General features: G+C 53.0%; 12 protein-coding genes across 12 annotated transcripts; 6 read left to right on the top strand and 6 right to left on the bottom strand.

Annotated features, from left to right (window-relative positions):
• Window positions 1-1,214: 1,214 nt before the first annotated feature.
• Window positions 1,215-1,862, bottom strand: J4E93_002100 (uncharacterized protein; the record flags this gene model as incomplete). Its single annotated transcript, XM_049340048.1, has 1 exon — window positions 1,215-1,862. The coding sequence occupies one exon, from the start codon at window positions 1,860-1,862 to the stop codon at window positions 1,215-1,217; it is 648 nt and encodes a 215-aa protein (XP_049202370.1).
• A 2,037-nt stretch (window positions 1,863-3,899) lies between these two features.
• Window positions 3,900-6,006, top strand: J4E93_002099 (uncharacterized protein; the record flags this gene model as incomplete). The annotated part of the gene is made up of 2 exons (XM_049340047.1): window positions 3,900-4,046; window positions 4,093-6,006. The coding sequence occupies 2 exons, from the start codon at window positions 3,900-3,902 to the stop codon at window positions 6,004-6,006; spliced, it is 2,061 nt and encodes a 686-aa protein (XP_049202369.1).
• Window positions 6,007-7,045: 1,039 nt separating this feature from the next.
• On the top strand, window positions 7,046-8,373 carry J4E93_002098 (uncharacterized protein; the record flags this gene model as incomplete). The annotated part of the gene is made up of 3 exons (XM_049340046.1): window positions 7,046-7,191; window positions 7,239-7,537; window positions 7,622-8,373. 3 exons carry the CDS (start codon window positions 7,046-7,048, stop codon window positions 8,371-8,373), a joined length of 1,197 nt encoding a protein of 398 aa, XP_049202368.1.
• An 834-nt stretch (window positions 8,374-9,207) lies between these two features.
• On the top strand, window positions 9,208-9,822 carry J4E93_002097 (uncharacterized protein; the record flags this gene model as incomplete). Its single annotated transcript, XM_049340045.1, has 1 exon — window positions 9,208-9,822. One exon carries the CDS (start codon window positions 9,208-9,210, stop codon window positions 9,820-9,822), a length of 615 nt encoding a protein of 204 aa, XP_049202367.1.
• A 261-nt stretch (window positions 9,823-10,083) lies between these two features.
• Window positions 10,084-10,692, bottom strand: J4E93_002096 (uncharacterized protein; the record flags this gene model as incomplete). Its single annotated transcript, XM_049340044.1, has 1 exon — window positions 10,084-10,692. The coding sequence occupies one exon, from the start codon at window positions 10,690-10,692 to the stop codon at window positions 10,084-10,086; it is 609 nt and encodes a 202-aa protein (XP_049202366.1).
• A 1,573-nt stretch (window positions 10,693-12,265) lies between these two features.
• On the bottom strand, window positions 12,266-13,108 carry J4E93_002095 (uncharacterized protein; the record flags this gene model as incomplete). Its single annotated transcript, XM_049340043.1, has 4 exons — window positions 12,266-12,486; window positions 12,534-12,649; window positions 12,702-12,931; window positions 12,983-13,108. The coding sequence occupies 4 exons, from the start codon at window positions 13,106-13,108 to the stop codon at window positions 12,266-12,268; spliced, it is 693 nt and encodes a 230-aa protein (XP_049202365.1).
• Window positions 13,109-13,417: 309 nt separating this feature from the next.
• J4E93_002094 (uncharacterized protein) lies at window positions 13,418-14,446 on the top strand (the record flags this gene model as incomplete). The annotated part of the gene is made up of 3 exons (XM_049340042.1): window positions 13,418-13,835; window positions 13,890-14,242; window positions 14,297-14,446. 3 exons carry the CDS (start codon window positions 13,418-13,420, stop codon window positions 14,444-14,446), a joined length of 921 nt encoding a protein of 306 aa, XP_049202364.1.
• Window positions 14,447-15,463: 1,017 nt separating this feature from the next.
• Window positions 15,464-16,505, top strand: J4E93_002093 (uncharacterized protein; the record flags this gene model as incomplete). Its single annotated transcript, XM_049340041.1, has 2 exons — window positions 15,464-15,929; window positions 16,015-16,505. 2 exons carry the CDS (start codon window positions 15,464-15,466, stop codon window positions 16,503-16,505), a joined length of 957 nt encoding a protein of 318 aa, XP_049202363.1.
• A 645-nt stretch (window positions 16,506-17,150) lies between these two features.
• Window positions 17,151-18,215, top strand: J4E93_002092 (uncharacterized protein; the record flags this gene model as incomplete). Its single annotated transcript, XM_049340040.1, has 1 exon — window positions 17,151-18,215. One exon carries the CDS (start codon window positions 17,151-17,153, stop codon window positions 18,213-18,215), a length of 1,065 nt encoding a protein of 354 aa, XP_049202362.1.
• A 408-nt stretch (window positions 18,216-18,623) lies between these two features.
• Window positions 18,624-19,693, bottom strand: RPS3 (40S ribosomal protein S3; the record flags this gene model as incomplete). Its single annotated transcript, XM_049340039.1, has 4 exons — window positions 18,624-18,956; window positions 19,006-19,424; window positions 19,585-19,610; window positions 19,671-19,693. The coding sequence occupies 4 exons, from the start codon at window positions 19,691-19,693 to the stop codon at window positions 18,624-18,626; spliced, it is 801 nt and encodes a 266-aa protein (XP_049202361.1).
• A 458-nt stretch (window positions 19,694-20,151) lies between these two features.
• On the bottom strand, window positions 20,152-21,509 carry J4E93_002090 (uncharacterized protein; the record flags this gene model as incomplete). Its single annotated transcript, XM_049340038.1, has 3 exons — window positions 20,152-20,416; window positions 20,468-21,363; window positions 21,426-21,509. The coding sequence occupies 3 exons, from the start codon at window positions 21,507-21,509 to the stop codon at window positions 20,152-20,154; spliced, it is 1,245 nt and encodes a 414-aa protein (XP_049202360.1).
• Window positions 21,510-22,222: 713 nt separating this feature from the next.
• J4E93_002089 (uncharacterized protein) lies at window positions 22,223-23,777 on the bottom strand (the record flags this gene model as incomplete). The annotated part of the gene is made up of 2 exons (XM_049340037.1): window positions 22,223-23,265; window positions 23,315-23,777. The coding sequence occupies 2 exons, from the start codon at window positions 23,775-23,777 to the stop codon at window positions 22,223-22,225; spliced, it is 1,506 nt and encodes a 501-aa protein (XP_049202359.1).
• Between the last annotated feature and the right edge of the window lie 549 nt (window positions 23,778-24,326).

Raw genomic sequence — 24,326 nt, 5'->3', positions numbered from 1 at the left:
CCTATATTGCACTAAAGGTCAGAAACTGGAAGTCCTTGCGATTTGGGTCAAGATCACGTCGGTGCACAGCGACCACTCATCCAGACGAGATGAACAGCCAACCCGACTCCCTACTCAGAGCGCCGGTCGAATCATTCTGGGGATCGACCATGGCCGAGATCGGTTCCCACTCAACTCACACCACCCTTAGTGCACTGGACTCACTACCCTCGAATTTACCAATGGATAACGCGCCATCGTCAGTTTCCAACGACTTACCAAGCCAACCCATCTTCTCAACCCAGTCCGAAGAGATGACTTCTCCATCGACTACGAATCCGCACCTCCCTAACGAGCTGATTATCCAAATCCTCCATTACGCTCTTCATCTCCGCCCCGGCTCATTCGTGCCACGACTACCTGTTTGTTCTGATCGATTTCAGAGCCATGTATCCCGCAACGGTCGCTTGGGTAGGTATCTGGCTATATCCAAGTCACTCTATCCCCTCGTTCTAGAGGCTTTCTACCGCGAGAACGTGTTTCGATGCGCCACAGTCGCGAGAATGCTGTATGTGAAACCCTGGGAAAGTCCTGTCTTGCTGCCCCCACCACATGCCAGACAGCATATTCGGCGACTGGAGTTGATGATCTATTTGGACGACTCTAGTCGGGATTTCACCACTTCATACCAGTGGCACGCACTCGTCAAGCTTTGCTCTGGAAGGGCCAGACTTACTGGAGTCGAATTCTTGCGCTTGGTGATAAAAGAAGCCCCGGACATACATTGCGAAGAAAAAACTATTTTAAACCGACTAATGGATGAGGGTTTTGTGATTAGGGCGAAGAAAGAGGTGGTCATTGAAGGTTGGTGGCAGGCAGAGCCATTTATCAAGGTAGAGGCTGAGGTCGTGAAATGGGTATAACAGTACGTCAGGAGTAGAAGCCTCCCTCAAATTATTAGAAGTTATAAGGAACTTCACAAGTAAGCCAGGAGTTCTTTAATGTACTATCAGAGATCAATCATGCACCTAATAATTGAGCCTGAAGACTCACGTAGCATCGAAAATTATCGCATTGAAATATGTCACAATAGCCAAGAGGTACTCACAGTAATCACAAGTAACATTCACGATGCACAAAAGCATGTTGAAGAAGACAAAGGATCTTATTCTGCACTACACTATGGCAATGACCAAGCCAGGAGACGACAAACCCCACAGACCACCACAAACAATTCACGAATCTGCACAGAGCCCACTCAGCAGCAGGGCGGTCTTCAAGTCTGAGAGGCCAGCCTCGACGGTGATCTTGCACTCATCACGAGCGCCGATCTTGAAGCGAGCCTGGTGGTAGATAGCGATTGCCGCCTCCAAGTCGGGGTTGGTGAAGATTGGAACGATGTGAAGCTGAATCGTCCTCAGATTCTGCATGGTGCTCAGATCAGAGAGCTTCCGCAAGGTGTGGGCACCAGGGCAGTGCTTGAAGAGGTCGGTCGTGTTGCGGAAGTATATCTTGGTGTCGAGGATGCCGTCGGGCAGCACAATCGGCTCTCCTGCGTAGCCGTCGGTCAGGACAAGCTGCACCCGGATGTGGCGGAGGGAGTGGAAGACGTGGATAGGGGGCATGAGTGGCGTGCGACGTGATGTCTTGGAGATGAACTCGAAATGGTTGTTCTCGTAGAAAACCTCCAGGGCGACCGCCTGGAACTGGCCAGAGACGAGGCAGAGCTTGTGCAGTAAGCACTTGTGGAGCCAAGCGAAACGGCTGGCGTTCATCGGCTTGCCCTGAGGCGAGACCGTGGAGAAGATGAGGATGTTCATGAGAATCATCTTGAGGACCTCGTTGGGGAGAACAACGCTCCGACGAGGCGCGGGCGTAACCATTGAGATGGTGTTTGGAGAAGACATCGTGCTTGTAGCCGATGTGAGTGGAGGTGATGAGGGAGCGTGTTGTGCTTCGAGGTGTGTGAGGAGGTTTGAAAGTGCTCGGAAAAAGAAGTGTGAAGGCGACTTTGTACTGGAGAAGTGAGGAACTTTCAGGCTGAGGAAACTGAAGGGAGGCAGGGGAACGCCAGTTTATATAGACAGAGGGAGACCCTCTAGCGTCTCCTCCAGAAGAACGGTACGCCGCTGAAGAAGAGCGAGGAAGTCTGAAGCTTCCTAATTCTGCAGAATGGAAGCATGAAGTCTGCGATGAAATGGGGCCCCTGTCCTATTATATGGCCTCTGATTCGTTCTGGGGCTATCCATTCTGTGTCCTTCACCGTACTAGTAGCCTTCATATCTGACTAGGCCTCTTCTTTGGGCTCCGATTGGCGGCAGAAAGGCTACAGGAGACCTACTGGCAGTATGAACGCTGCCTTGGCAGTGAATAGATCACTAGTGGTGCTTCTTCCAGCGACGATGGAAGAAGGACGAATCGAGTATGTCCAGGACTAGATCTAAAAGGGGTAGGTGGCTTCCTTGGATATCCGTACGAGTCCGGCGAATCAAGACACTTGGACGACGGCGTGGCTCTGTTGGTACCAAGTGAAAGGGTGAGGGCTACGATGGTGGAAGGCTGAAGCAATCGCTGAGGTAGAGGAGCGTACCAAAGATTGGAAAAACAACTTCTAGAAGGCTGCACATGTCGGTAAGGCTGTGCCATCCTGCAAGAAGAGCTCAAGTAGCGTCTGGTACCTTCAATCTTGCTTTGCTTGCGGTGGAAGCACCGTGAAGCTGGCTGGAGTCAGCTATGGCGTTCGTTTGCCAGGTAGTTCTTTGCGTTGCACAGCTGGCTGCGTCCGCGGGGAAGCTGTTACCAAACACCGACCAGCAATATCGACACCAAAGTTTTGGAGCACCAGCTGCACCCCCAGTTGACGAAGCGACAGCACAGGAATTGAGCCGTACCCATCGCATACTTCTCACGAGACGAACCAGACTTTGCCCACAGTCGTTGCCGATGCAAGCTGCCGCGCCTGCTCCTCTCGAACCCCAACGACCCTCCCCCCTCTTCTCCGCAACGGCGGCGACAACGAGTTGAAGGAACTTGGACGAGATGACAACAAGAAGAATGCCCGAACAACTGCACTGTGCAAGATAGGCCAGCTGAGGAGACAAGAGTGGTGTCTCCGTGGCAAGAAAACTCTTCAGCTTCGACGCAGGAGGGTATCGCAACAAGCCAACGAGAAGGGACATGAAAAGTGGCTGTGGGAGACAGCGCGATGGCAGCATGAAGACGCCGTTCAATGCTCATCGAAAAGAGATCCAGAGAGCAGGCCGGGCACAGGCGATACCAGGACACCATGTAGGCAAACCTCAGCGGAGAAGAGCCATGTGAGCCTGGAGATACATTAGTCGGTGGCCACAGAGGACGGAATATGGCAAATCACGTTAGAATCATGGCAATAGTATCAGAGACAACAGGTCGCAGTCGCCACGCTGCGCGGCAGGACACACATCAGCGGACGCGAAAGTCGAGGTCCAGGACGAAGGGGTGCATGGGCGCATGGCACGCATACGAACAAGCTCGTGGTCTGGAACCGTACCTCGAACGTACCCCAGGATATACACTGCTACATCGTCCGTAGAGCGCATAACCTTAGGGTAAGTTTCGGTATCAGGATCGCGACACGTTGAGAACGAGTTTGTTCGTACTGTCGTGTGTCGCAGTACCGTGGGAGAGACCTGGGGATGTATTAGTTGACTTCAATGGGCGCAAAATTTCACAGTTCAATAGCAAGGCAATGAGGCAAGGTGTTGGTGTAGGAAAGATGGAGGTCTTAGGCAGCTGGGCAAGATTGAACTTCCGCCTTGGTCTGTGCACGCTAGCATGGTCATCTCCGTCGCCGGCCATGATCGCTCCCAGTCATCTCCTGCAACCTTGGCAATTACACACCGCTTTCCATGCGCGAAATCGACAATACATTGTGATATGCTATGACCAAGAGGTCCCATGCCAACATAGCCTCCTCGCAAGCAGAGCCTCCAGAGCGGCAGACGTCCTACGATGGGGAGCGTAGCGGAAGCCACGAGGACGGGGATGGCTCGTCGCTTAAGAAGCCGCGATCATTCATGGCGACCTTGGTATGTGGTCAAGAAATGACATGCACTGCTTTGCTGACTAGAGAAGGCTTGCGATATCTGCAGATCGAGGAAGACGCGCTGTGATGAAGATCGGCCAAGATGCGGCTACTGTAGGAACATGAACTTGGAGTGCACGTATCAGGCACCACGCAGTACGAAGAAAGACCAGTCGTTGACTTTGGCAATTAATGCAATTCGAAGACTGGAAGCAAAGATCGAAGACCTGACAACGGCGATCAATACGCCCAAGCCGTCGTCTACATTACCACTTTCGCCGGCAGGGCCTATCAACGACCATCAGTCACCCCACACCATCTTCTCACAACCAAGTCCAGGATATCAAGTCTCGGCGATGCCCTCCCATAATGGCAGGCTAAGCATACACGAATTAGCAATGTCGCCACAAGTCGTGGGATCTCCCGCCAAAAGTCCTTTCCCAGTGATGGAAGTTCAAGGCGCAGTAAATCTTTCCTTCAGCCAACATCGTGTCGCGCTCTGGCCGGCCATACAGCAAATACTCCCTAGCGGTTTCGTCTCTGTCCGAGCAGAGCTTCCGGAGGACTATATAGTCGATATTGAGAATCGGCGAGCGCACTTGCCGATACACATCGATCGTCCCTACGGCACTGTCCCTGAGAGCTGGCTGATGAGTCTCCCGCAATCGGCTGTCAAAGGACTTGCAGATGCTTATTTTGCCGTCTTCCACCGTAACACGCCGATCCTCGACAAGTATCATTTCTTCTCGAGCACACTAGGCACAGCTATGGAGAACGAGTTCGGGTACGACGTGGAGTCTGCGCTGGTACTCAACGTGCTTGCCTTAGGTTGCTTAGCTGTCAAGGCTCACGAGGAAGGCGACTTTGCTCTTCCCTCGCGCCACTCTCCAGCCAGACGTGGCTTCGTACACCCGGATTGGTACGAACTCGTTGCAGATGATCCACCGGGGCTCAAATTTTTCAACGAAGCAAGGCATCGCTTCGGCTTCCTCATGTGCGATAACGACGTTCAAGCAGGTCAGTTCTACATGCTTTCGACTCTGTATTATGCTCAGATTCTCCGGCCTCTCGATTCTTGGACCACCGTGAACAGGGCGGCTCTCTGTTGCGCTAGCATTCTCACCCGCACAGGAGCGATTGACTATGACACATGGGAGGGCGATATGCTATCACGACTGTTTTGGTGTACTTTGATGTACGAAACAGTCATCACACAGGAACTGGATCTACTTCCGCATAGCGGCCTATTAGACTACGAGCCAGATACGCCTCTACCGAAGTTTACCCAATGCCCACGGCCAAAGACGTCCATATCGGGATTGCTCACCGATGAAGAAGACTCTTTCTTCAACTTCCACTTCCTCGCTCAAGCGGCCCATCGCATCATCCTGACACGCGTGAAGCAGAGCCTGTATACTTTTGCGGAGAAAGATGGCTACCCGAGCGCCAATTTGACGGCCGAAATGCATCACCAACTAGAGCAATGGCGCGCAAATCTCCCACCGTCGCTCCAATTCTCCGACACCGACAACGCAAGTGACTCGCCCAGCCCTGCACACGTCATCGCGAAGGCCATGCTGCGAAGCCGCTACCTCGTCGCAAAGTTCCACATCGGGCGTCCGTTCCTCTACAAAGCGTTGCATGCACCAGCGTACACCAGTGATGCAGAGTACAACGAGGTGCGCGAGGGCCTTCGCGGTGGCATGTACTGGCCAACTACCATGGGTCTTTGCACGCAAATGTTGTCAGCTCTACCAATCAAGTTTGGGTGGTGTTGTCAGTGCTTTGGACAGGTGCTATTGTTTCATGCCGTAGCGCAGTCGCCAGACCCAAGATTACGAGAAACGCTGCCGGAAGGATGGCGCGAGTGGGTAGGTATCATGATGACCTTGATCGAGAGTTGTGCGAGAAGCAGTCCTGGTATTGCAAAGGACTACGAGCTATTGCGCTTGTTGGACGCCTAGCTCCAGAAGTGTAGTCTGGACACGGCCGCGAAACTCTACAGATTGCTGCTGTAACGTCAGTGTAGTCCGTAGGTATACAGCCAACATGATTAAATTCATAACGAGTTCGCGTGAGACCCTACGTCACGCTGCCAGACGTAACACGGTACCACAGATACTCGAGCCAGGCTTTTGTCAGCCGTCGTCGTCGCATTTGGGCACTCAACGTACGACTAATGCTGCGTTTCAGCAAAAGTCAATTGCGAGAAGGTCGAGACGAAGGAAGACACGATGAGCCTTGTTTGCGGTTTCCAGGATGCTCATGTCTTATGCTCCGACTGATGGTGATGTTTCAGCACCGCCGCACCCGCGTCGATCCTGCCATGTGCAGCCGAGTACGAGAGGCTTGCGTGTACAAAGTGGCTACTAAGCTGACTATCGTAAAGGCGCATGCGGCACCGGCTCGTGGGTCTAACCCAGTGCAAGACACATTGCGCACAAGAACCAAGCTGTGAATACATAACATCTCTGCATCTCAAATACTCCCATCGCAATCCCACATGCGTCGACGGGGAGCATAGCACAGCCACAGGTCGCGCATCCCAGATCTCGGCGTTTCAGCCTTCCAGCCCTCTCCCGGCGCGGCAGCTAAGCCCAATCAGACGGTAGTGGCCCCTGCATTGCTTAGGGATGGAAGCAAGGATCTACCGACTGACACAACTGCCACTAAACTGGGGGCGTGTCGGCCGCCTCCTTTGAGGCAGAGGGACACTTTGCTTGTCATCCTGCCTTTCTCACCACTCCTTTTTGGCACCCGGCGCAGCGCTTCTCCGGTCTCCACATACATTGTCATCTTTTGCGTGCACCGCCTTCTTTCCGTGGTGTCCACTACGCGACACTCGCTTTATTGTTGAGATTCGGCATCTTTGGGAAATTATTGGATTGGACAGGGCCAACTGGATTTGGATGCAAAAGAGCGAGGACCTGATACTCGACTTCCACGCGCAGGCGGACTGGATCGCATTTTAGGCCTCTGAACCCCAGAGGGCGAACCGCGACGATGGCCGACTACTCATACCAATCGCTGGCCAACATGGGACCACAAGGGAGATGGCGGCGTGTGTTGTTGATTGCCATAATACCCATGGCATTGGCTCTGATTTACTTCAGCTCTCCTTCATATGTGCCGAGCAGTCTTCGGGCACAGTACGTGTCGCGATCCTTGATCATTAGCAACAACTGACGAGGCGCAGATTTCCGCATACGCAAAACGTTTCCCTCCCCAAAGACGACATTTCGATGGCGACGATAATAAAAGCACTCTACGGCCCGATATTACATCCGATCGATGCCGCGAACTTTACCGACGAGGACGGAGATATATACAGACTCGCTGGGGAACCGAAGTTCAAGAGCAAGTTGGGCAAGAAGGTGCTTATACTGGATATCGACAGTCGGCCGTTGACGGAGAAGGGCCAGCTCATGGACCCGCAGTTGAAGTGGAAGGGCATGCGCTCGTTGAGTGCGGGTATGCTCGGACATTACATGTTTGGTACGTTTTCGACGGGACAAGAGAAAACACAGGGCCATTCGGCACGTGGAGTGGACAACGAGCGACTCGGCTAACATCTGACAGCGCAAATACACGGCTACGATTACAAGTTCATCCGCGCACCCGATTACGCCGACCGGTGGGGCACCTGGGTCAAGGTTCCCATGATGAAGGAGGCGCTCAAGACCCACGAATACATCGTCTTCATGGACTCGGATGTCATGTTTCACTACCCCCATCTGCCTCTCGAATGGCTGCTCAACTACTGGAACATGACCGACGATACCCTCGCGATGATGTCCATTGACCCGAACGAACCGCAAAACTACGATGCGAAGGGCAACCGATACTTGAACACTGGTTTCGTCATCGCACGACAGAGCAAGAGGACACAAGAGATGTACAAGGCCTGGGCGGAATGCCCTTCTGAGACCAAGTACAAGGGCTGCGCGCACTGGAAGACAGACTGGGCGCACGAACAGGCTGCTTTCGGAAACTACCTGCGCTACGACTACGACCGGCCGGACGACATTCGCGTTCTCCCCTGCGTCGAAGCCAACGGTGCACCCGAGGCTGCGAACCGAGGCGGCTGCAAGGGCGTCTTTGTACGACATTTCTGGGTTGATAAGGGCCTGGTGGCCAAGAACCTGGCGGACAGCGTCATGCAGTACTTCCTGCCGCGATTACACGAGGCGTACCTGGGCTCAGCGAGCGAGCACATCGTAGACGCAAAGGGCTTCAAGCTCGAGGGCGCGGAGCTCATCGAGATGACGGAAGAGGAGAAGGCAGCGGCCAAGAAACAACAGGGCAAGAACCAGAAAGATGAAGGGTGGTAGGACGACTCTGAACTTCGCAACGACCTTTGACCCTCACCTCGCGCACGCGCATCGCGATCTATTTCACCAATCTTGCGCCATCTACCGTACGACCTTTATATAACCATCATATACGCCGCTGCTATTTCATGGCAGCACTTTTCTGTCGGCGTCTACAGGCGTCTCATGTCTTATCGTCACGTCTTTGCACAGCGATTTTGAAAGCATGTTACATCATTATATTAGACTTGGGTGGGACGGGCATCAAAGACGGCTTTCCTTGATCATGTATGAGAATTGTTAGGCAAGACTAGCCACTTGAATACCACCTCTTTTCACGTTTTCGATTGCGTTGAGCAAATACGTTGGTGATGCACAGGTACGTGAACGTCTTTTGTTTACTGATCTGTACCGCAGATATCGTGTGCCGGCCAGGTGCCTCCTTCCCTCTCGGCGACATGACGCGCGCAACAACCCCGGGAACATGACGACGATCGGCTGATCTCCACGGACGTTACAAAGCCCGGGCAAGAACCACCAACCTTGCATAGGACATCACTTCACGCACCTTGCCGCCGACGCATCGCAGTGTCGAAGACAATCTGCAGTCGCATTGGCTTGCACTGCACCTTCCCCTCTCTTGTACGACACCAACGATAACGAGTATATTGCGGCATGGTACTTAGAGTGGAACAACTGGTTCGGGTTTAGACGCGGGAATCTGCTCTGCAGCGGTCACCGTGAGGGGCGACGACATGGATGCATTCCATCTAGTCACGCTTGCCAGATCTCGTTCAGTCCGCAAGAACGGGTACTTTCCTCTGCACTTCACTTGCATGTCCCGTCGATGCAGACATGAAGCATTCTATCGGCAGAAGATTGTTTGCAAGAAACAAAAGTTCCGGACACGTCGACAGCGGGCAGAAGCAGTCTATTGCCAGTTCCTCTCATTTGGAGTCTGCATCATTGATCCCTCTTGCAACGGACGAGCCTCAAGCGGTACCACAGAGCCCGTTACCCGACGTTATCGACGAGCCTGTTCAGAATCTATCGCATTCGACGACCATAATATCACCACAGTTTCAAGGACCACGCATCGAGAAACCAGATCTTTGGCTCCTGGCCCTTGAACGCTCTGAGCTAAACAATGAGCAGTCACTGGTACTCCTCAGTCCGCCTACTGGAGGTGAGACCGAGCCATGGTCTCCAGTTCAGTTCGTGCAGGAAGTCAAAGATGTCACTCGCGACCGGTACGTCGAGGGTGAAAAGAGCGGATGGTTCGCCAAAGCTAGAGGATGCAAAGCCGTCATCAAGCAACGGGCCGGGACAGTACTCATGGCCGTACTCGAGCTCAAAGATTTCGTTAGCGAAGGACTAAAGTACGATGTCACTGGATACGGTGCGACAGCATGGTCTATCATCACCTTCGGCCTACGGGTAAGAACTGGTACTGGAATTGATTGCTCGTGATATTGACAACGCGCATTAGCTTGTGCAGAATGATCTCGACAGGACACAATCCATATTCGAAGCTTCCGCTTTCCTGGCGGATCTCCTTGCACGCTACGCTAGTATCCTCCTGTCCGGCAAATCCAGCCAGCAATCCTTTCCAGAAACTGAAAAGCAATGTCTATATGGCCGCTCCCATTGTTGACCCACGCCACTAATCTGCTGAAACACAAACCATTCCAAGTTCTTCATACCTCCACCACCTTTCTTCTGGTATTCAGGTTAAATTCTGAGCTTGACCATCTTGTGAATGGCGCCATGCATCGGGTCACTGGACCTAATCTCCGCGCTTGATTCATTCTCGAGCTTCAAATGCTTTGGCTGCAGCACAACAGTCGCTTTGTTTGGCAGGTCAAGTAGTGCTTGTCGGTACTCATCGCTGTCACTGTTGATTTGTAAATGCAAGTGCAGAGAAGTGCTCAGTCGCACCGTCAATTCGGTGAGCTTGGGGAATTGAGTCTGCCAATCCTGCCCTCCTGCCTGCTGTGGCGCGTTGGGAGTAGCAGCTTTGTGGACAGGTCGGGGACGGAGAAGCACCAGCCAATCGTTCTCAAACGACGGCTCCAGGCACTGTGCCGCGTCGTCAATGCGACTGTACAACTCCAGCTGTATCACCAGTTTGCGAACGTGACTACCGAACACAAACGGAGGGAAACGCCACTTGTCGTCGTCGCCCGGGGCTGAGTGCCCCCAGGACTTGCTAGAGCGCCGAACGACAAAGGTGTTGCCGCTGTAGTACACTTCTGCCGCAAGGGCATGCATGCGCTTGTTGACGAGTAGCAGAGTTGGTAGATTTAAATCTTCCTCGATGGCTTTGTGGTTCCTTGCCATGATGAAGTTCTTGGTGCCTGAGGGCGTACGTGAGGATTTGGAGCTTGAGCTCGTCCGGAAGGGCGTCGAAGCCGGCGCGAGTGCCGCCGGAGGGCTTGTTCTGAGGCATTGTTAGCTTTGCAAGAGGGAGTTAAACAGATGAGGTAGCCGTGAGGTTCGGCGTCTGGTGTGTTGTAGCAGAGAGAAGGAGCCGGCGATGTGAGTTGTTGACGTGCCAACTAGTGCGTGCGTCATTACCGCAAACGCGACAGGTGAGAGCAAAAAGCTGCGGTGACCAGTACTCAGGCAACAGCCTCTGCGTTTGCTCCATATGCTCAGCTCGTAAGATAACGGCACCATTGATAAGAAAAGCGGTGTCAGAGCGGGATGAGTGTGGCCGTAGACTTTGTTCACCTCTCTTTTTGCCTGTTCGTATCACCCCAGTCTTGGACTTGGTACGAAATAGAGCAATTAGCATGCTACTCATCACTCTTGAAGCGCCAGCTGTGTCTCCTAAAATAACAATGTTACCTCCTGCTCAGCACATATGGCTACTTAAAACCTTATGCGTCTTCGTTGTCGTTGCTAGCAGCTTCCAGTGTTCAATGATATCGGCGTGCTCATTGCAATAGACACGCGCAATGCCATTGGAGCATTCCAGCGTCAAGTCAAGTTCCACCTCCTTTGCCTTGAACAACGTCTTTGTGTCAGCTAAGCACACTCTCGTTTCCTCTATCAATTCAGGCGACATACAACAGTCTTCATCACCTTCTGTAACATTGTCATCATCAAAGAAGTGGAAGCTGAGCTTCAGAGTATGCAGATTCGTGAATCCAGTTTGCCAGGCATTGTCGTGGGGTGCTGTCATGAGCCATCGCGTTCTCACGATTGGTAGAGGCAGGCCCAGTTCGTTCGATTCCAGTAAGGGACGTGTTGCCTGAAGCATAAAGGCCAAAGGTTGTGAGTTGCACAACAGTATACGCTCCAGTTGTGAAACATCCATGGTGTAAGCTTTAACGGTAACGCGGAGGTGCCGAATCATGCTTGCTATTTCTGCAGGAGGGTAACGAAAGGTGACTCGTTGGGACGAAGGAGAGGTTTTCTCCTCGATACAGATTTCGAAGACATTGTTGTTGTAGTATGCGGTCCGGGCCAGCCGGTACAGTTGCTTGTTGCGCACCTCATAGATAGGTTCCATATGTCTGCGGAAGATGACTGAATAGTTACTGTCTGGCACGGGGCTTTCAGAAATGTTACCCACGATAAAGCATAAGACGATAAGTTTCAGCTCCTCAGGGAGGAGCGGCCATTTCCTAAACGATGGAGACGCTGTTGCTGTTGTGATGTAGTCTTGATCTTGCTGGGTCATTGTCGGCATACGACTTTCAAACTGGTTGTAACTCAAGGTCAATGAGCATATCTTATACCATAGCTAGAAGTTTGCTTCTGTATGTCAGCTGAGCATATAATCTGCCCAGTCACTGTGACTGACCCGCTCAGACTTCATGCTCAATGTCAGCGACCCTTGGCACCCTGTGTAGCCGCAAGCCACAGAAGCTGGCGACAAGCTCGATCTATGCCTGGTCAGTGCACGCTACGAAACGTAGGTTGACTGTTGTCTTACGCATTGCTGGATTGTCTCCACGTCCTCTTTACTGACGCCGATGCGCCTTGTCCCGCGCAAATGCCAGGCTGTCTCTCTCGGCAAATTTTGTATCATGATGCCGCTGAGTACGGTGAGCTCGGTCTCGACGTCGTTGAGGATGCTGTGATCGGATAGATAGAGGCCGTAGGTGATTTGCTTGCTCGTCCAGTCTATAGTGTGTTGGTTCAGGGTCAGGAAGCGGCTGGGCGCTACATACCGAAATCCTTCTGTGATGCCAACACGTTGTCGATGCCCTCCTGGTTATGTTGGTATAAGCGACCTTGCCATGCTGCACCACGTTTTGAGTTGGCTTCATCACACTGCCATCCCTCTCTGCTTGTTGTCAGCTTCCGCAATCGCCTGCTAACAGCGCACGACTTCATACCTAGAGAATGTATAATCCTTGTCCTCTGGCCTCGTGATGGCATCGATGTCGAATATGGCTTCCAACGGCTTGCACACGCCCACAATGACGATGAGCTTGAAAAGTGTCTCTCGTATCCTTCGCATCAACGCCTGGCGCTGTTCAGGTGTTTGGCATTCGGGTCGCTTGATGAGTTCCTTGTAGAGCAAAGGCGCGAAGCCCGGCTGCCCGCCGCCTACCATCGCCGCGAGCTACAACGGCTCAGTCAGTGTTCTCATCTGTGTATGTAAGACATGCCATACCAGAAGAACATACCACTTGTCATCTCCAAGTGTCTGCGATGGAAATTTCTCCTCGATAGCCTTGAACAGGGCAAGAGCTTCGCCGTCGGTTGGGTCGCGTGGTATCGGGATAGTGCTGGTCGACATGATGCTGTTTTTGCGCTCAGGGAGGAAGTCGAAGTAGGATGTTGCGCCTTGCGGGATGTTTGCTGACTGTCGTCATTGCGTGTTCCGATGGTCGGGATGGACGAGTAGGACCGATCGCGACTGCGACGCGTCTTCGGAGGGGCGCGTCGCGCTAAAGCGGGGTAAACCTCCACCCATCACCACGCTCCACGGAGAGATACGTCTTTCCCCGGGGGCAGCCTTTTCTCTCAAACCACTCACATACACGCTAGAACAAGTCTGGAATATCTGAAAACCACACTGGGGTGGTATGCTCATTTTGTATCAAACATGAATACAAGCGCTTCATGCTATCACCTTCCCAACAACAAGCCCAAGACTGTCATCATCACAGGCGGCGCAAACGGCATCGGCGCCAAAACTGCCCGTACCTACCATGGCCATGGCTGCAATATCATCATAGCTGATCTCCCTTCCTCCAGTGATGCTGCCAATGCCCTCATCGCATCTCTCACAGAGCCATCACGGGCCCAGTATCACCCCACCAATGTCACTAGTTGGCACGATATACAAGCTCTCTTTCGAGAGACGAAAAAGACGTTCGGTCAAGTCGATATCGTTGTTGCGAATGCAGGGACGATGGAGAGTACGGGTTTCTTTGACTTCGAAGAGGACGAACATGGGGAATTGATGGAGGCGACTGAAGCTAGCAGGGTCATCGACATTAATCTCAAGGGCACTATGAACAGTGAGCTACATTGTCTCACTAGTACTCTCCTGGTTTATCTCTGATATCATGTAGCTGTCCGGATGGCTATGCACTCCATGAAATCAAACCCACCGGACTCTGACGGTGCACGAGGCTCTATTGTACTTATCGCCTCAACGTCCGGATACTTTGGCGGAACCGGAGTAGTCTCATACGTTTCCTCCAAGCATGGCGTAGTAGGCTTATTGAGAGCCTCACAATCAGTTGCCCGGAAGCTAGGCGTCCGACTCAATGTCGTTGCACCCTTCTTTACCCCTACGCATATTACCTCGGGTTACTCAGAGAAGTGGAAAGAGCGCGGCCTACCAGCAAACACAACAGAGGACGTCGCTAATGCCATCGTTTCTACAAGTGTGGATCCTGCAAGACAGGGTCATAGTATGATGGTGAGTTGCGATGACTCGAAATGTAGCGAATAAGTAGTGCTGATCGATTCACAGGTTGCAGGCAACTTGGTAAGAGAGATCGAAGAGCCAAGAACGGCATGGACGAAAGATTGGCTAGGAGAAGAGATTTCTGACATCATGGCGAGAGGTGGCAAGTTTTTCAATGATCTAGGCGGTTACACACTGCCCCAGGCACAATCTTGAGAGCTCTTGCGGGCTTGTTCCATAATCTGATGAAAGCTGGAACCAGATCTTGGCCGTCACTGCACATCCGCACTCATGTCACACCACTTACTCTGCCGCAATATTTCCAATCACGAACAGATCTTCCCTAAAACTCCCCTCTACCCCATCACTACCGACTCAACCAACCCGACCCCTACGCATCATGGAACTGAAACTGGAAATCAGACTGTCTCGGACGACGAAGATATCTTCACTCCCGCAGTGAAAGAAATGCGAAAGCACCTCGAAGCCATGGAACCAATCATTTTCCGCACATGCAAACTAGAGGTTACTTACAAGCATGCTTGGTTTCTTGTCAAAGTACCAGGAGTACCACATTTCCAGATCTGCGATCCTATAGAAGATCTGCTCCTGGAAAAGATCACTATAGCTAAAGCTGAAGGCGACAAAGTGAATGTGTGTCGATACCACGGATCCACGCACTCAATTAAGCCAGACAGGGAATACGTGGCTGCTTGGCCAGCGAGAGATGTGTTTCTTAGGCCCGGCGCACGCTATGTCTTCAACTTGAAGCGCACTTCAGTCAAGCTTATAACTAAGTAAATGAGAAAGCCGAAGATAGTACCTGAACAAGAGGGCACTGAGGTAGGCGTTCATCTAAATCTGTTCTATCGTATCAATGAATGTGATGCGCGGCCAATACTACCCATGCGTACATGTTGTCAACAACCTCGGCAGCAGCGTCTAGGACGTTACTGCAGGTGCCTCGAGTCTAGCGGCGAGAACTTAACGGGCCTGTATGTCGGCTTTGATGGCGTCGGTTATATCTCGAAATTTGCGCATTGAATGACCGAATTGTTATTGGGCGATGTGTAGGAGTAATAGACTTCACGAGGCGATCACAGGGTTCATTTTCGTCTTAGTAATCCTCGAGCGAGCTTTGGCCCGGTGACGTTTTCTACAACCCTCAGTAACACCCACCTTCTACAATCTGTCCAAACGCCAATTGAAGCCTTACGACAGACTGTCTGTACCATGGCGTCCTCAAGACTAGTTGCTCGCTCATCGCGCGCTCTCCTCTCCCTCCCGCGCACCCAATGCCGCACATTCAGCATCTCTACACTCCGTAGCAATGAGTTTGAAGCTCTCAACAAGCGCACAAACGACACCTCCGAGACGTACCGCAAATACCAGATTGAGAGACCTCTGAACCCTCACCTGACCAACACCACATCGACCATTGCCAATGAGATGCCTTCAATTGGCAATGACGCAGCCCCGCCCGAGTTGATCACCAACGCCGACGCCGACTTTGCACCCAAGGATTCTGTGCCCGAGAACACTGAGCGCATGACCGGCGGTACACAGGGCAGCAAGGACCAGGACGTTAGCGGAGCGAACAGCGAACTGGGTGTTGGCGAGATGGAGGGCGCCAAGTTCAAGGTCGAACCTATCCGCAGGACTGGCGAGGACGCGAACACCATGCGTGCGAGGTTATTATGTCCGTTCATACACTGCCCATCCCCTATGCCCCATAAAATACGCGATTTGAGTACCAGGACGAAACATGGCTAACGGAGAATCAGATCAGAGCCGCAAGAGGGGAACCCTAGAAAGTGATCTCCTCCTCAGCACCTTCGCCGACGCCCACCTAAGCACCATGTCTCCCTCCCTGATGCAGCAATACGACACCTTCCTCGACGAGAACGACTGGGATATCTACTACTGGGCGACTCAAGAACCCACACCTACGTCTCACGAGACAGCTGAGGGTGGTGGTGCTGCCATGTCTAACCCCAACGCACAGGGCATGGACGCGACGGCACAGACGAAGCTGCCCGAGAAGGACGAGCGTAAGAGACAACCCGGCGAGGGCGAGTGGGCGCAGACTGTTGGAACTTTCAAGCCCGCATACAGGCCTGTGCCTAGCAGGTGGAAGGGCAGCGAGATTCTCAGCTTGCTCCGGAAGCACGTCAACGAGCGCAAAGCGGGAGGCGTCATCGAAGGCGAAGGCACCACAAAACAGGAAGGAAAGGGCCTCGGCATGATGCCTGAGATCAAAAACTTCGACCAGTAAAGCAGAAATCGCGCCTTTGTCACCATATCCTGTAGGTTTGCTGTATAAATAATGCCCACAACTGCCCCTACGCTTTCTCTCCTGCACGTCTACGGTCTGTTTCACTCACAGACCATTTGCGCACTTCTTCCGGGATCCTTGTCACAGTCGTGCACTTCCAATATGAACAAACTCACCCAGACAAAACACGATCCCCAAACCCTCTTCCCAATACTACGAGCCTAGCAAGACACTCATAAGCTACTTGTTCCGGAACTCGTTCCTCCGCCCGCTCCCACGTGTTCCGCGGCATCCTAGGCTAGATTTCCTCCGGGCCTTTATGTCATTACCCCGGTCCAGCTTCCCCACACGGCAAAGCTCGCCTCGGTAGTTCATATGTTTCGAAACTGCGCTTTGTATACTGTCCGCGGCTGTTATTGGAGGAAGTACTGTTGTTTATGCATTTTGTTTAGTAGTCTGGTGTCACGCTCAAATGCACACAGCTAACGGTGTAAATTGGAGGGGATGCGTTGCCACATGTAGAGGTTTGTCCGTACTTCTAAAACGTTCTTGATCACTAACAGGCTATATGACGGTCAGTAGTATATAGCTGCTGTGTCCTTGGAAAGGTAAGGGCCATCTATCTCAGTATCGATCACTCTCACGATGCGGTTCACAGCCCTCCTCCTCTTCGCCAGCACGGCACTCGCAGCGCTCCCCTACAAAGGCGCAGACTGGTCCTCCCTCCTGATCGAAGAAGCAGCCGGTAAAAAGTACAAAAACGCCGCCGGTACCGTCCAGCCCCTCGAAACCATACTCAAGAACAGCGGCGTAAACACTGTGCGCCAACGAATCTGGGTGAACCCATCCGACGGAAACTACAACCTCGACTACAACATCAAACTCGCGAAGCGCGCCAAAGCAGCCGGCCTAGGCATCTACCTCGACTTCCACTACAGCGACAACTGGGCGGACCCAGGTAAACAAGTCGTGCCCGCAGCGTGGAAGTCGCTGAACCGCGAAGCCCTCATCAAGCAAGTATATGACTACACGAAAAACGTACTCAACACCTTCGCTACCAACGGCATCGCCCTCAACCTCGTCAGTATCGGCAACGAAATCACACCCGGACTCCTATTTCCCATTGGCCAGCTCTCCGGCACCGATGGACCGAAGAACGTCGCTGCCCTGCTCAAATCCGCATCCAAAGCTATCAAGGAATCGTCCATGAGCCCCAAGCCCAAGATCATGATTCATCTAGACAATGGCTGGAAGTGGGATACGCAACAGTGGTGGTACGACACCGTGTTGGGCTCAGGTGGCGGGCTATCGGCTGCAGACTACGATGTTCAGGGCGTGTCTTACTATCCGTTTTACAACAGTGCTGCCACATTGTCTGCGCTAAGCACGAGTTTGAACAACATGGCGAAGAAGTATGGTAAGGAGGTCATGGTTGTGGAGACAAACTGGCCGAGCTATTGTCCTAACCCGTCGAACGCTTTCCCTGCGGACGTGAAGAGTATCCCAATCAGTGTGGACGGACAGACGCAGTGGATGAAAGAGGTTGCGAAGCGTGTCGCTTCTGTGCCGAATGGTAAGGGTACTGGCCTATTTTACTGGGAGCCAGCCTGGATCGCGAACCCTGGGCTGGGCAGTAGCTGTGGGTGGAATCTGATGGTAGGTGATGATGGTAAGATCATGAGTAGCTTGGCCGTGTTTGGTAGCATATGAGCGACGTCGTCTTCATTCAAAGCTGTACATATTGCCTAAGTTAGCACTCCCACCTCCAAAGATACCACGTTCGGGACATTATGACAGCCCCCACCTGCACGTGCATATGACATCAGCCTACCCGTGAATCAATATGAACAGGCAATACGTAAAGTCAAAAGATGTAGTGGAGACAGCAGTGACGTCGATCAGGACATACTCATGGTCAGAGCCATCTTTGATGTTTGGGTGGTTTCATTTGAGTACATAGCAGTAAAGCAGTGCAGACTCCTTTCCCTCCCGTGTCAAAAAAGCAGCCCAGTGCATTCCGAATGTGCAAAGGAAGATGTGTCAGGGTTCGTCATGGCATCATATCCTTCCGTTAAATGCCTTTTCGTAACCTCATTGCGCCCGCAGCAAAGTATCAACCTACTGCTCCTCAGAGTAGCCCTCACCACCAGCTGGCTGGGCCTCGCCCTCGCCCTGCTCGGCCTGCCTGGCCTGCTCCGCGGCTTGCTGAGCAGCGATGGCCTTGGCACCGTAGTCTTGCGACATGGGCTGGACAACGGGCTGCTCCTCCTTGGGCTCGATGATGGTAACGGAGTCGGGGAGAGTCTTGGATGGGCCGGCCTTGCCCTCGGGGTCGGAGCCGCGCATGATCTTAACCTTGATACCGAGCACACCCTGGCGGAGCAGGACGTGGCGGGTGGCGTGGTCGATGAAGTCCTTGGCAGGCTGACCGGAGTGGATCATGAAACCGTCCTAGATAATGTCAGTATGCTATTGCGATGCGCCTACTGTGTGTACGTACGGTGAACTTCATGCTCTTGGCACGGGCGGCCCTGAGCTTTCCGGAAACGACGACCTCGCAACCCTTGGCGCCAGACTCCATGATGAACCTCAGCACACCGTAGCAGGCCCTTCGGACGGCCAAACCATTGAGAAGCTTGTATCGGAGGGACTCGCACTGGGCGACGGCGGAGAGACCACGGTTCTGGACCTTGGCGGCGTAGAGCGAGACGGAGTTCTCGGGGAACTTGAAGCGCTTCTGGATGAGCGAGGTGAGCTCACGGATGCGGCGACCCTGCTCTCCGAGAACCTCCTGGGTGTGTGTGGCGCGGATGATGATGTCGGTGACGGTGGGGGTGACGCGGACCTCGACGCCGGAGTAGCCCTCCTCGGCCAGCTCGCGCTGGAAGAACTCGTTCAGCTCGGCGTAGAAAACACCGTCTGTGAGGGGTCATGTTAGCGACCGTTCTGTGTGCGCAATGTCCCGCGATCCTCGCATTCGACGTCCTGAGCTTCGCAGGCTCTTTGCCATGCAGCAACACCAATGATCGCCGTCTCCTTCTATTCTCCGTCTATTGCGTGTGGGAAGGGTATATCGTACCAGCTACGAACTTTCTCCTCTTGGAGCTGCAGGCCGTCAGTACTCATTCCCGATTGCGCGTCATAGAGGCGTCCGGATAAACTCACATGGTGGTTTGAGTGGTGGCCATTTTGTCGAACTTTGGAAGGGCGTATCTGAACTCCGGGCGTGGGTGTTCAGAAAAGTCGAGCCGTTGTTGAAGTCGTAGATGATGGACTTGGGAATCACAATATTAAGCGAGTGGTGTGGACCGACGCTCGGACCAACTCCATCACCGGCACTGATTAGACAGCCCCTCCCTACCAAGAACAGCAGAAGCAGAGACCTTGGAAGTCTACATTATCTTTTCCTTCACATGTATGATCAGGTCAAATCAAGAGTATTCTCCAGTATCTCCCTCGCACGAAGCAGCAGTTTCAGGGTCTCCCGGTTCATGAAGTGTCAACGCACGTAATCCATGTAGGCATGATGCAAAAGATAATATTCGATGCCCGCGTAGAAGAGCTGACCATGCGCCAACCAACGCCAATCTCATGCTCAATATGTACAGTATTCCTCGAACTCATTGCTTCCATTTCTCTTCACAGGCTAAAGATGCTCGATCGGACCCTCAGGGAGCAAAGGCTCGGCCTTCCTCTCAACACACGCCTTTAGCGGTGGGCGAATGAGGTCGTTGAACAAGAACGTGCCGTATACCAACAAAGCGAAACCTGCAACCTGGAGCCACTTGAAGGTCTCCCAGCCAAGGCCAAGCGACACAATCCAGATGAAAAGGGTGCGGCAAGTATCGATGGTCGAGCGCGAAGTGGCAGAGACGGTGCGAGTCACGGATAGACCGAAGAAGTTGAAGCCACTGTGGCGTGTCAGTAAGAGATAGAGTGAGGGAGGAGGTTGGAAGACATACCCAATGCTGATCATAATAAGCACCGATGATACTGCGATAGCGCGGTAGTGCGTCATCTGGTACAATCCCTCTCTGGCGTTGAAATATCCAGTTCCGATTGCGAAGTGAAGGATGATCATGCCAATGAGCGTGACCAAGAAGCCGAACACACCTTCCCAGCCGACAACCTTGATCGGCTCCATGGCGTACTTCTCCATGATTCTCTCTTCAAGCACGAACTGCGTCGCGGTGAAGATCTGCGCACCAGCAATGAGCAGTACACCGATGATGGTCATAGCAGCTTGAGTAGTGGCAGCTTGCGCGCCAATGGAGCCAGTGGTATCATCGTGAATGGATTGGTGTCCGGGTGATGCTTTGTCGTCTTTGGTGATGGCGCCTGCGAGTCCGACGACCGCTACACCAGTCACGACAACGAAGAGCGAGAACCACTTGTAGAGCCCAAGATGGCGCTTGAGGAACCAGACACTGAAAAGACCGACGAAAAGCACCAGAGCACCTCTAGTCATCTGGTAGATACTGGCTGCGACAAACAGCAGGCCAACGTTCATGAGCGTTGTTCCAGCAATGTCGCAACACGCTGGGAGCGCCAACAAGAAGATGCTACGTCCCTCGAGTGGTATCCTGCCCTCATCATCGGGATGCGCAGGCTTCAGCGGGTTGGCAACAGCGCCGGTCTCGCTATCATCCGAACCTGGTGTAGCAGCGCCATCGTTGTCCGGGATGGCCTCGTAGCCTGCCTTCGCGCTCGCGTACCGCTGGTAGAGGGTGAATATGCCGATGACGAGCCAGCAGCCCATCTCGCCCACAAACATCTGGAGGGTCTGAAGAACGGGCTGTTCGAAGTGCTGGCGGTGTTTCGGCGAGGGAGAGTCGCAGTTGTCGACGCATTGCATGTCCTGGTCGCGCGCAGTCAGCACCAGACTTCGAGCGTGTCGGCTGTGTGGGAGGGTTCACATACTTGGTACTTGGTCAACAGTGTATTACACACACCCGTCAGCAGCATCATAGCCACCAGGAATGGCACTGCAGCTTTGACCGCCATGGTGGTGATGAGTCGAGCTCCCAGAGCTCAGCGACGCTTATCGGACGCGGTGTCGCAAGTGATGAGTATGGACAAAGAAGTGTCCAGTGTCCAGATGAACCTCAGAAGAGATAGAGGCAGAAGAGGGTATAGATAGATGCAGCGACAGCAAGGTACTAGGCAGCTCTGAGCTGCGACCCGTGATGACTGGTGTCGAGTGAGGCGCGTGAGGCTATGTGACGGGTGATGTAGCAGCTGCCTCGGCGATAAGAGATGGCGCTAACGCCTGGCTGTGTTCTCGACGATCCCTGGACGGAAACACCCTTGCAGCTGCGTCTTGTGCTGCATCGCGCCTTCATTCTTGCATCCACCTCATTCAAGGAATATTTCGAACACCACGGAGTCTATATCAAGATGAAAACATGCAGAGTAGCTGACCTAACGTCAATGTAGGCTACAGACCTGTTTGAGTCCGCGTTGATCCTCCCAACCTGTCTCATACTGGTTCGGATGATGGCGACGCGTGACCATGTCAGTCACGCCCGTGCTCGAGGAGCTTTCCCGCTAATGGATCAATGCGCGGCTCGCGTGTGTTCCTTTTTGAAGACGCAAACATGGATTCAAAGGGTATCTAGATCTATCCAAAGGTACGCGCTTATTGCAAATATGACAAAGTCGACGTGTTCAATCCAAAAGAAAGATATTTTTTGAGCAGCCTAAACTTCATGCAGCCCCTACAAGAACCACCTGAAATCTGGGTTCTTGGGCCCATCTCTCAGCTTCTCGGTCGACACATCCCTAGCAGTATGGTTGACGCCCTGCTTCGCGTTCCTCCTCTTGTTGTCTACGACCATGTAAGCACCCAGCAGCGCGGCACACACACATCCAGTCGCACCAAAGGCCGCAGTGGTGGCCAGCGCGGGAATGTACTCGGGCGCATCCTGTGGCCTGAAGATGTTGGAACTGACCACGCCCATCAAGTTCGCTAGCGGCACGCCAACGGAAGTAAGAGTAACACGTCGGTTCTCGTCGGCGACGTTGTTGTTGTACCATGTTGAGAGGAGGACAGAAGGTGCGGATGTTCCCCATGTCATCATGAAGCAGGCGAAATATGCGACGGTGAGGGAGTGCTCAACGTCGATGGTGGCGTAGATGATGAAGCCGATGAACGTGAGCAGAAAGCCAAGGGCGATGAAAGGGAAGCGAAGACGTGTGTGATCGGAGGCAAAGGCTAAGATGAGAAGAACGATAGCTCCGACAATGTTGGGCGCAACGGTGTAGAGGTTCGTCTTGATCTTGTCGTAGCCAAGTCGCGCTACAATCTGCGGCAGGAACAGCGATACAGACTGGAGTGGTACACCGAGACAGACCTCAATAGCAAGGAAGCCGTAGGTCGAGGTCTCCTTGAAGATCCCAAGCGCGTCTTTCAGATTGAACTTTTGGTCGACGACCGATGAGGAGTCAATCTGGATACGGGTAAATGCGAGCTGCTTTTCCGATTCATTGAGGAACTTGGCTTCGAATGCGTTCTTGGGAAGGTACCAGTAGGCGAAGAACGAGAAGCAGACTGTAAGCGCACCCTCAATGATGAACAGATAGCGCCATGAATCGAGCTTCGATTCGATCTGGAATACACCAAAAGCGAGAAGGCCTGAGAAAGCGTTCGCGATGTTGGAAGCAGCGTAGAACAGGGCTAGTCGCCTTGCAAGCTCTCCTCGGCGGTAAAAGGTGGTCAAATAGTAGATGACGAGTGGGAAGAAGGCGGACTCAGCCATACCTGTACACTGTTAGTCATGCACATATCTGAATTCTCGATCCAGACTCACCCAGAAACCATCTCAAAGCCATCATTCCACTCCAATTCTGCACACTAGAAGCAAGCAGAGTCGCGCTACCGAAGCAGAACATCATGATCGGCAGCACGCGATGTGGTCCATACTTCTTTCCCAGCATACCAATTGGTGGCGCAAAGATAACGTATGGTACGTAGAAGATGCTCAACATGATGTTGTACTGATTTCCAACGAAGCCAAGGTCCTTGTCCATGTTGTCCGTCTTTGCGTTGCCCAAGTTACCCTTGTCGAGCGCGTTGAAGAGGTACATGACTGCCAGCATGGGCAGTATCCGGAGGTCAAACTTCCACGTTAGGGCCTTCTCGTGCTCGTACGTGGGTAGGTGTTCGGTCGTGCCTTCGACTGGGACGGGCGCATTGGCATCTTTGGAGGAAGAAAGGGATGCCGTGACTTCAAGGCCGTCCTTCGCAAGCTCGGGATCTTTGTTTGTCGACATAATGGCAGGCCGAGAGTAGAGGGAGCGTTGAGATACCGTTGACTTGACCAAGTCCTAGCTTGGGGCGACGCGATCGAGCTGCGCTTCTTAGGCTGTCGTGGAGGAAGGTGCAATGCGACTCAATGTTGAACGAACCAACTGCGTCCACAACCTTAAGTACGATCACCGCAAGCTAGCTTCTCCGATTATAAAATCTGCAAGAAATGCGCCCATCCCGTGGAGTTACATGCTGCCTGAGGCCAAGCACTGACGCAGCCGTTTATCCAGGCGTCGCACGGTGGTAGCGAGTGCAAGGTAACATTTCTCCGCTGTCTATCTCACGTCGCGCATGGTCCTCTTGATAAACTCCCTGCTCTTTCTGACCAATACCGATTATTTCGCCTCGTGTCGGGGCATACGCCCGGGGTTTGAGTGGTTCGGCAGCGATGCCTGTATGGAGGGATCGGCATGGAGGAGTGGAGGGGTTCATCCGAGATACCAGATACGGCATGATAAGAAAAGGCCCGTCACCATGCGACATCGGAAGGATCCGCGAACATTGCAACTGAC

Source organism: Alternaria ventricosa (genome assembly GCF_023758065.1).
Source record: "Alternaria ventricosa strain BMP 2768 chromosome Unknown scaffold_3, whole genome shotgun sequence".
Taxonomy (NCBI): Eukaryota; Fungi; Ascomycota; class Dothideomycetes; order Pleosporales; family Pleosporaceae; genus Alternaria; species Alternaria ventricosa.
The sequence above is the reverse complement of the archived record's forward strand: the minus strand, read 5'-3'. Positions and strand labels throughout refer to the sequence as shown.